We start from the raw sequence: 10483 nt of genomic DNA, 5'->3' as shown, positions 1-10483 counted from the left end.
AAGCAGAAAGTGATGTGTCTCTTAAGCTGTTTTGTTTAAGTATGTTTTATTGGAGGCTTTGTCATTGAGATAAGGACATAAAGAGGACCAGTGATCAAATAATAATTGACAGATAAACTAATTCACATGATGAGTACAGGCTGAGTACAGGTCTGCGGTGGACTGACTGTCACATGGAGAAAACAGAACCATCTACATCTCAATGTTACCAAGGTGAAATAACTGATCATGGATCAAAGGAGGGCAAAGACCCCAGTGACCCCTGTATCTGTCCTGGGGGTCAGTGTGGACACTGTGGAGGACTACAAGTAGACAATAAACTGGAGTGGACAAAGAACACAGAGGCCTGAGCAGCCTCTACTTCCTGCGGAGGCTGAGGTCCTTTAACATCTGCAGGACGATGCCGGGGATGTTTCATGAGTCTGTGGTGGGCAGTGCTCTCCTCAAAGCTGCTGTGTGCTGGAGCAGCCGGGGCTGAGGGCAGCAGATTGAAAGAGACTAAACACACTGATGTAGAGCTGGACTCTCTGACAGTGGTGTCATTCCTGCCTGAGGCCATCAGACTTTACAACTCCTCCCTCTGAGTGACTTATTTCACTGCTTTAAATATCCCTCATCATTATGTATTTTTTTTTACTTTAACTTCTGTCTCAATGCTGTATATACTCCATCATTATTATTTAGAAATGTTGACGCACATATCTTTACATAAACGTATTTTTAAATGCACATACTTTTTACATAGTCAAAGTCTGGATGCTCATCGAAACACCACAGACTTTTAAGTTCATTTTTCATATATTGTTTTTTTTATTGCACATTAATCTATCTTCATGCTAATGTCTTGTATCTTGATACTTATATTTTAGGCTTATATTCACGTAGGAGCAGTTGTAACACTTAAATTCTCCCTCGGGGACTAGTAAAGTATTTCTGCTCTGATTCTGATAACCATTCTGTGTACCAAATGAAATGTTGAATACGTGGACATATATTAACCCCGAGGAAATGAACTTGATTAAGTGTATCTTTTGAGTGGTGTTGTAGGACCTCATGTTTATTAAATCCATTCATTAATCAATTAAAGTGACCTGTGCTTACCATGTGTAAATAAAGTAAGAGGACTTATTGTGGTGGAAAGATTTGTATCAAACATCTGATAATGAATTTCATCAGTTTCAGTGGACAGTTTGTTTCTTGTGGAGTTCTTCTTCAGACTCTTTAAAAGACAAAACCAAACTTTTCCCCTTTATTCTCTCAACACATGTTATGCTTTGAGGAGATTCTTGGTGTTTCTAGACATATTACCCAGGTCTGTAATGATTTCCCCTTTGAACCACATGGGGATATTAGCACTTTAAATACTTATCACAACTGTCACTCTTTAAAAAAACATCCAAATTCAACAACGATGGTGTTTAAGAAACCACAAATCACTCTGTAAGTATTTACCCTGCTCATCATGTACATGTGTTAACATGTCATTGTTTTTTTTGTTTTTACAAACTGAGCCAAATGTACGGCTGCACCACAAGCTGCACAGGAACGAAATGCTACTGAGGACACCATGAGATATTTTAATTAACCATATTTCTACCCAAAATTCACAGTTATGTTAAAAACACCTTTACATTAACTGACATACTGAATGGTGTATTGCATTATAAGATTTCTAGTTGTTTACTTCTCTGTATGATGGAGAAGCGACAGGAGTGTTGAATATTGAGCACAAAGCTGATTCATTTCTATATATTTTGCAACTTACAAAACACTAAATAAAAGCTTTAAAACAAAATATAGTTCAGCTGTGAGCAAATATTGTCTACATATTTATTTATGTATTAATCAAAACTAAGAACAATTCTTCCTGTTGACACCCATAAGGAAAATCTGCTTTAACAAAGAGCAAATATGTTTCATTGAAGTTAGAATACAATAATTTGTACTGATTTATACACTGATTTTAAAAAATTTGCACAACATTTTGGAGTGATATAAACTAATTTTTAATAAAGGTGTTGTGCTCATGCTATGCTAAAATAAGCCTCATAGCTGGTAAGTCAGCCATGATGCACATATCCCATGGCAAAGATGTAGTCACCAGGTAAAGAGACTTTCAGTTCAGCAACATCATTTATCTGCAATACACACTCTGTATGTTGCATCATTGAATCTTTTTCTTAAATAAACCTTAACATTTAGTTTTACTGACCGATAGACGCTTTTTGAATGACTAAGTCGAGGAATAGGTCAACACGACTTGCAGCCTCTTATCCATATCCATTAAGATGGGCAGACGAAGAAACCTGGTGAAATGAACAAAAACACAGAGTCCATGTGAGATGCCCCTTTGCAGCATGTGTGCATGTGAAGGTGCAAAGGCCATTCACATTTCAATACCTCCTTTACAATACAAATAAAGAGAAATGTTTTCTGTAGCAAGCAAGATGTAAGAATCTCTCAGATCTCACCTTGTCTTCTTACAAACATCTTCAGGTTTCAGGGTGCAGGTGTAACAGGTGGGTTTCTTTGTTTTGATTATTTAAAATGATTCTGTAACACCGGGATTCAAACTTCCAGCCTGCTCCAGATCCTCTCCCACAGGACATATTGTCCAAACGATATAACATAAAACGTGTAAATAAAAAAACTTAATGTGCAATAATACCAGGCAGAGACAGAATGACACGAAACACAATCCCAAGAAATCCTGCCTCTGTGAAGATAGGCTACAGCAGTGGTTCCCAAAGTGGGGGTCGCGAGACATTGGCAGGGGGGGTCGCGAGTTGCCTTCCAAAAACAAATGCAAACTGGAAATGACTTGAAATGACATATTTTACCTATCATTGTGAAATGACATACAAAAATGTTGTTCAATTAGTTTAAGGCTGCTGTATTTTTTATTGTCGTTCTAATGTCAGTGTTTGGATAGGCCCATTAGTACTTGCTGCTGTGTGCACCGTTATGCTTTAACCACTTCCAGGGACAGAAGGGGTCCCTGGTCTCTCGCATCTTTATTTTGGGGGTCGTGGGATGAAAAGTTTGGGAACCCCTGGGCTACAGTATACGTTAAAAAAAGAAAACTTGCACTTGCCATGCACTTTAAGATAGTTTGCAGTAACTATCAAAATAAATATTTCTACAGATTATTACATAGATAGATAGATATAATCTTTGTTATCATTGTATACAAGGACACAACGAAACTTGGTTAGCAGCAATCCTAAACAGCAGCGTTTACAAAAACAACAACAAAAATATATTTGTGGTGATATCAGAGAGAAATATGCAAAAAGTGGCCAGAGCAATTGCTGTTCAGTGAATGAATGATAATAATAATAAATAAATAGACAGTTGTGGTGACTGAAAGAATATACAGTTATTATTTTGCAGTGACTGATTAGTATTAGGTAAACAAGCATCCTTATATTAACATCAACAGATAGCAAAATACACTTATAGATGGAAACAAAAATATAGGCCTATTCAAACTTTAAAAAAAAGGGATTGATAGAGATATTAAATATGCTTCAAAGATGAAATCCAAATGTACAAAAGGGGAAAGGGCAAAATGAGTATAAATCAAAGAAGAAAACAGAAGCAGGTGGTGATCCAGACCACAACAAAAAACTACATCAAGGAATCTCAGACAGAGAAACAAACAATTTTGTGTAAGTTCTACAAACATTGGTGTTTGAACTACTTTCTCAACTCATCGAGTTAATCTTCAGTAGGCCACATTGTATATCCTGTTAAATCGTGGTAAAGGCAATCCCTCCATCAACACATGGCAGTCAGAATTTATCGAGCGGCAGCCAATAGGAGCGCTCCTTTTAGGGCGAGCCTCCGAAGCGCACGGCCAATCAGATCGGCAGAAAGGGACCCGTGCCTCCGAGTTGTGCAGCGCCGCGGTCACGTGACGCTGGGGGGAAAGAAAAAAAAATGCCAACATGGACCCGTGGCAAGGACGGGATGTGAGTGTGCTGCGACAATAACACGACGGAGGCAAAAAAAAAAAAGGAAAAACACGAAGGATTAGAATCCCATCGACGTTTGCTGCTTTTCTTCACCGGAGCCTCCTCGAAAACTAAACACGGTAGGTCGAGCCAAATGTCCGGGAAACCTCCTGCGCGGATTCTCCGGAGTCACGGAGGAGTATAAATAGATATTTTTTTTGACCCAGCTGAACTTGAGACCCGTGAATTCCTACAGAGGAGCTGTTGTGTTCAGGCGGATTACCATGTGATCGATCGGTCCTGTTAAACAAACACGGTCAGAGCGCCGTTTTGTATCCGCTCTGACAGCCCGATCGTCGGGTATGGGCGCGTCAGTGCGGGCCGTGTTTACTCAGCCGCCTTGTTCGTGCACTGTGTGGAGTATGAGGCCCTGCTGCAACATGTGCCTGATCGTCTGACAGCAGCTATACACATCCTTTACATAAGCGGAAAGGAAGTTCCCTTTCACTGGGAGATTATCTATTTGGACTCAGGTTTCAGATCTGACCTCTGCAGACCTGAAACGAGCCCTAGAAACTCTGCTGAGTTTACAAAGTGAAGATTAACTTTTTAATAAAGCCCAAACTAAAGTTGCCTCCTCATTTTCTATTGATTTTTTTTAAATTCTAAATACCCTAACTTTTTAAAAACGCTGGGGCATTGAGTGTAATATAAATTAAAACAGAATGTTTTCAGTTTTAACATTTTTTAATTAGTTTTCTTTTTGCTGTTTTCAATTAAAATATATGTCAATGCTTTGCACATCCTCACCTTCTGTTTTAATTAACATTTTACAACCCAAACTCATTGAATTAGGGGTACATCTAAACATATTTGCAGAAGTTAGGCTGTAAGCACTTTGCCCAATGAAAAAGCTTCTCTGTAGCTGAGGAGAGCAAGAAAAACCAACAGAGCAAAACTGGCTAAATGGGCCTCTGTCCACAGGTTCCTTGAGGGGCTGGTTCCCATCTGTGAACATGTTTTTGGTATTCTCATTGCAAATTATTTGATAATTTACAGTACTGAAATGAAATACTGTACAAAAAAACAACTCATGACATTACTATTTCTTAAGTAATGGCTCGCACACATAAGAGAATATAAGAAATAAGTGAAAAGTGGTATTTATTTAAAGCTTTTAAAACCTAAAAAGAAAAAAAGTAACGCATCAGAAGTTGTTGGACTCTGATGTGGTTAGCCAATCGTAACGCTGTCCAGTCCTAATGTTGAAGTGTCCTTGAGCAAGACACTGAACCCTAACTCTCCCTTAAGGTGTGTGCATCTGCCAAATGCCAATCATGTGATGTGAACTATCATGACATTGGGAGTGTGGAAGGGTTGGGCAGTAGGACTTTAATGTTGTATTAAAGTGGAATTATGTCATAAAAAGTACATACGGTGTTTTAATATTCAGGTTTTTGTCATCCAAATGAAGAAAATAAAGCGTTATTGAGTTTCTTTTCTCACGTTCATTAAGTTTATTGTATTACATATACAGCAGCCCACACTGAAACACATCAAGTCTCATCATGATCAAAATAGGTCTCTAAGAATTCTGCATGTGTAATGATGCAGACGACGGATGCTGTTCTGTCGCAATGGGGGAAAATAGGTTTATTTTCATGCCCTGCTTTTTATAACTCGGTAATAAAAATCCTCTTTCGATGCTTTCCTGCAGGTTTTTTGTGATCCTGCTTCTGGATAGAGTTTCCACCACATCCTCTCCTCTGCGTCGGGGGGCCTGGATCAATGGTGTCTGTCAGCAGCAGAACGCTCAGTTTGGAGAATGACCTGTTCAGGGACGGCGGCCTGTTCTCCCTCGGACTGGGAGACGGCGCCTGCAGCGAGGGGGGCAGTTCAGCCTCCTGTGACAGCCCCGAGGCAGGGCAGCAGGGGGCTGCGCACGTCTGCAGTCCTGGAGAGGAGGAGGAGGAGGAGGAGGAGGAGGAGGAAGACGACGAGGAGGATGATGAAGACGAGCAAGACGGGATGCGTCTGCTTATTTTTCTAGGGGAGGAACCGGAGAGTCAGGAACCTAAGCTGCCAGAATTCCCGTTCCATCCCTCGTCTCCGTTCTCCCCGACCCTGGAAGACATAGAGGAGTTCTTGAGGGAAAAGATGGAACTTGTGAAAGAGGGGCTGCTTGCCCCAAAAGAGGAGGCCTGCCCCCAACCATGTAGTAACACCACCTCCTCAACTTTCCCCCCAGCTGCTTCCTCAGAGACCGGCACTGACCTAGAGACTCGAGCCTGTCGCTGCACGTCAAACCCAGACGCTCCTAAAAAGGAGCAGAGCAGGCCCGACCCGGCTGACCCTAACCCTCCTCCCCGAGTTAACCCATCACCCTCAACCTCACCTTCACCCTCCACCTCAACCCCGCCGATGCTCCTTGGCAGCCCCCTGGTGCTCCAGCTCCAGCCGCTCCCTTTGACCCAGCCGCAGACCCCAGCAGGCTCCCCCCCCGGGGCCCAGAGTGGCATTTGGCTCACGCACCTGGTGATGGGGCTCCAGGGTGCGACAGGACAAAATGTCACCCTGCTGTCCCCGCAGGTCTCCTCCTCCACCCCCACCACGACCCTGTTAGCGCTAAACAGCCTAGATGGCAAGCCAGTTGACCAGAAGTACGTGAAGATCGCCCCCCTGCCCATCACTATGAGGACTCTAGAGATCACAGGTCTGACGGCGGTCGGAGGACAGGGCGGCGGTGTGTTTAAGGCCGCGCCCCCCCGGGTGACGAGAGTGCCGCCCACAGAGAGGGTCCACAAGTGCTCGCACCCAGGCTGCGGGAAGATGTACACCAAAAGCAGCCACCTGAAAGCTCACTTCCGTCGGCACACAGGAGAGAAGCCCTACACATGTAGCTGGCCGGACTGCGGGTGGAGGTATGTGTCACCTTGATCACTGTGTCAGGTTTAATTATACTTCTGATTGAGATTAATGCAATGGGCTGAAATTGCTTTTGAATGTTCCAGGAAGTGTAGTATGATGAGTAACAACAGATCAGTGTTTGAAGAGTTATGTCATGGCAAAATGCGTCACAGTGGCTTATAATGCTATGAGGAAATATTAAACCTCTCTGCATCATAGTGACAATCATCTCTAAAGTTGCATCATTGCAATCTACCTGGAATGTAGATGCACAGTGACCAAGCCCTGTCCTGAATGATGTAGCTTTTGCGGAAGTATTTGGGGAAACAGTAACAAAAGGTTAATTATAATTAGATTTTCTGCTTCGTGCTAACTGACCAGTAACATTATCTGAAGCAATTAACCACTCAAAAATGATTCATGTTAAACGTCTAAAAAAAAAAAGTCCCGCCTCTGACACAGCAAATCGCCAATCAGAGGATTGGATTTTAGGGCGTGCGGTCAGATTTCTGGGGCGAACCTTGGCTGCCCCCCTGACTCCGCCCCAGATTCCTCAAGGTATTCACACGTCGATGAAACAGATAAAAAAAAGGAAAAAAAAAGAAAAGAGGAGCTGTCTGTGCGGATGCAATGAGAGATATTCTGTATCAATGATTCAGCAAAAAAAATGACAAATAGTAACGACAGTAATAGATCTACGTTTTCAAAGCGTCCCTAATGCTAGCTTACTGATCTTACTGACTTTATCCAGATCAACCGGGCTGCATAGTAGACAGAAATTAAAACTAGAAATAGGAGATTAGTAACAGAAGTCTAATATTGATTTTTCTTTTAACTCGAAATAAATATTGAATTTCAGAATGTGTTCTCTTTTGTGTGGCCCTTTTATTTAGAGATAGGACAGAGGATACAGTCAGAAATTAGAGAGAGAGAGAGAGAGTGAGTGGGGAATGTCATGTGGAAAAGGAGCAACAGGTCGGATTTGAACCCGGGCCGTCCCCTATGGGGCGCACACACTAACCACTAGGCTTACTGTGGCCCATTTCAGAATGTTTATCATTACAAAAAATAGGGTTCAGTGGAAAAATGAGCGGTCACATGTTTATCGCTAAATAGAAATGGAGTCATCTAGCGATTAGCCATCAGCCCCTTGTTTTTAAAGTGCCAGTTTAATAAGAATTAAAGGGATCAAACAAACAACACCAATGTTGGTTTGATGATGGTGAGGGCATCAAATCCTAATCTGAAGGGTTAATCCCTATGAAAACCTGATTAATTTATCTGAACAGCATATACAGTTTTTAAACATGAGGGACTAAATCTTTGTCTTCATCACTTAATAGATAAGTTATCCCGCGTGCGTTCTCTCTTTGACTCTGTGTTTCTTGCTCCTCAGGTTCTCCCGATCCGATGAGCTGTCTCGTCACCGCCGCTCGCACTCTGGCGTCAAGCCGTACGAGTGCTCACTGTGCGAGAAAAAGTTTGCCCGCAGCGACCACCTATCCAAACACACGAAGGTCCACCGCAGCTCCCGGCCCAGCAGGATAATCAGAGCCACCGTGTGACCCCCTTCAGCTGGTGTAAACTCTGCCCTGCACCGCACCGCACCGACCCAGCACAGCCAGCCCTACCTGACCTGGTTCTCGGCTTTGACCGGGGTGGGGGGCGGGGGGGGGGGGGGGGGGGGGGGGGGGGGATCCCTCAGGACTTTTGATGCTTCATAAGCAAAAACTTTCAGAAGAATCTTGAGCCTGGCTGGTTTTGCCTACTCACAGTTTCCTTCCCCTTTCCTTCCTCCCTGCTGTTTATCTTTTCACTGCTCCTTATGAGCAGCTCCTCTGATTCTGATTGAACTGCCGACTCAGGAGGAGCTCAGATGAAAGTGGACTTCCTAGCCTTCAAGTATAGCATACAGATACAATAAGGACACGCAACATTGGCCCCCTCTTGCAATCACTGCTTGCCTTCTGTTCCTGTTACCAAGCTACCAGGTGCTGTTAGAAGTAGGTTGGTAAACAGTGACAGGAGTAGAGAGCTCAATCATTTCCTGTCTCATTTTCCCTTCTTCGTCAAAGCCAAAATTCAGGGTCCACACGTGTGAAGCTTCCTAACATTTTTCTACCTTACTAAATTGAAAATTTAGTCTACTTCATGTAAAATCGATGCTCTGTGCGCTACTCATCAGGCTTCCAATGGACATCATAATGAAGTAGTTAAGGCAGCAGGATGAATGCTTTTAGAGTGACAGTGCACTCTAAATGATCAGTAGGACTCTTTAAATAAGTAGACATTGTCTTTGTCAGACATAACTTGGAGCTTAGCTCACAATTTGGCCACACCGATAGGAGTTTACGATGTTTTCGCATCCAATCCTAGCCTTTATTGCAATCGTCCAATCCTAAACCCACCCTATTTTGACTTACACACTATGCCTTCTCTCAGCCCCAGTATGACCTAATGTGTATAGATGCCTTTGTCCATATCTTAGAACCTCCCTTGACCCTACTGGTATCTTGCGATGACTGCTCTTATTTAACTGTGGTTCTGAGGTAGGGGGTTGCCAAACCAGAAATCCCTGTTCTGGACATGTGAGAGCATGAAAAACGACACCCTTTGGTGCGTGACAGTTTATAAGCTCCTTTGTGCCCTGAAATTCTCTTGAAATCATTGTGCAGCCGACTTATGTGACCTAGGAAACGTCTCGGTCTATATGTTACATGTGATCTGGAATGGTGCAGAAGTGATGTAAAAAAAAAAACACTGCTCCCTATTATTTACGGTAGCGGTTACTGTAAAACATTTTTTTTTGTTTGTTATAGCAGCGAGAAAAGCTAATAGGTTTAAACAGCTGGCGAGGCAGCTTAACATTTATTCTATCATCTGTATTAGTGTATTTAATATGATGTGTACTTAACATAACGTACAGGAATAACATGTACAGCTTGTAGCCTTTATATAAATGTTCTTTTTTTTTGTATCAAAGAGGATCTTCCATCAGTGCATTAAGCTATAAAGTCGTGTTTTCTGGAGAGGTTTCTGGGTCTCGTTATGTGAGTTTGATTGTAGCGTGATCAATCTGTGGAATGTCAGGCTGAATATGGTCTGGGATTTGCGGTCCCACTCTATCCATTCACCAACCATTAAGCTGAGTCTGCTGCTTTTCAAGTGCACTTGTGTTGGTGGAGAGTCAGAAACAGTCATAGTGCTCTTATGGCAGTTCCATGAAATATAGTGGAACCATCCAAAAAAAAAAAAGAATCATCACTTTAACTAAAGGTTAGTCTGCACCGCGACGTACAGTTGCTCTTATTATTTCTTCTTTGATCTCGACACTATGGTGCTTGTAAATGTACCAGTGCTTCACATAAAGACACTGTATGCTAACGCTAAGATTGTCGCTGTTTTACCGGCAGACACTTTTAAACTACGACGTCGGTGATAAAGCTCTAAAGCAGATCTCTTCTGTATGTAGCAGTTCACACCTCTTCACACGGCAATCTTCCACATATCATTGCCAACAGCATAATGGATTCATTAAACTTCTCTCCATTTAAAACAACCAATGCTTAATAATGTACAAACCCGTTCGAAGCAGACAGATTGGCAGACGTGTTTATCTG

At 42.4% G+C, this 10483-nt stretch overlaps 1 protein-coding gene across 1 annotated transcript; it reads left to right on the top strand.

Moving 5' to 3' along the window:
- Positions 1 to 3935: 3935 nt before the first annotated feature.
- si:ch211-117k10.3 (Krueppel-like factor 15) lies at positions 3936 to 10121 on the top strand. Its single transcript, XM_061041412.1, has 3 exons — positions 3936 to 4096; positions 5674 to 6877; positions 8260 to 10121. The coding sequence occupies exons 2-3, from the start codon at positions 5745 to 5747 to the stop codon at positions 8426 to 8428; spliced, it is 1302 nt and encodes a 433-aa protein (XP_060897395.1). The 5' UTR covers positions 3936 to 4096; positions 5674 to 5744; the 3' UTR covers positions 8429 to 10121.
- The last annotated feature ends 362 nt before the right edge of the window (positions 10122 to 10483 follow it).

Source organism: Labrus mixtus, chromosome 7 (genome assembly GCF_963584025.1).
Source record: "Labrus mixtus chromosome 7, fLabMix1.1, whole genome shotgun sequence".
NCBI classification, from domain to species: domain Eukaryota; kingdom Metazoa; phylum Chordata; class Actinopteri; order Labriformes; family Labridae; genus Labrus; species Labrus mixtus.
This window is presented reverse-complemented; position numbering and strand designations above follow the sequence as displayed.

Bases quoted from the DNA above. Each gene is read 5' to 3' on its own strand.
- si:ch211-117k10.3 (XM_061041412.1), top strand. From the start codon at position 5,745: ATGGTGTCTGTCAGCAGCAGAACGCTCAGTTTGGAGAATGACCTGTTC. The intron at 6,878-8,259 runs GTATGTGTCACC...CTTGCTCCTCAG, and splicing joins TGGCCGGACTGCGGGTGGAG to GTTCTCCCGATCCGATGAGC.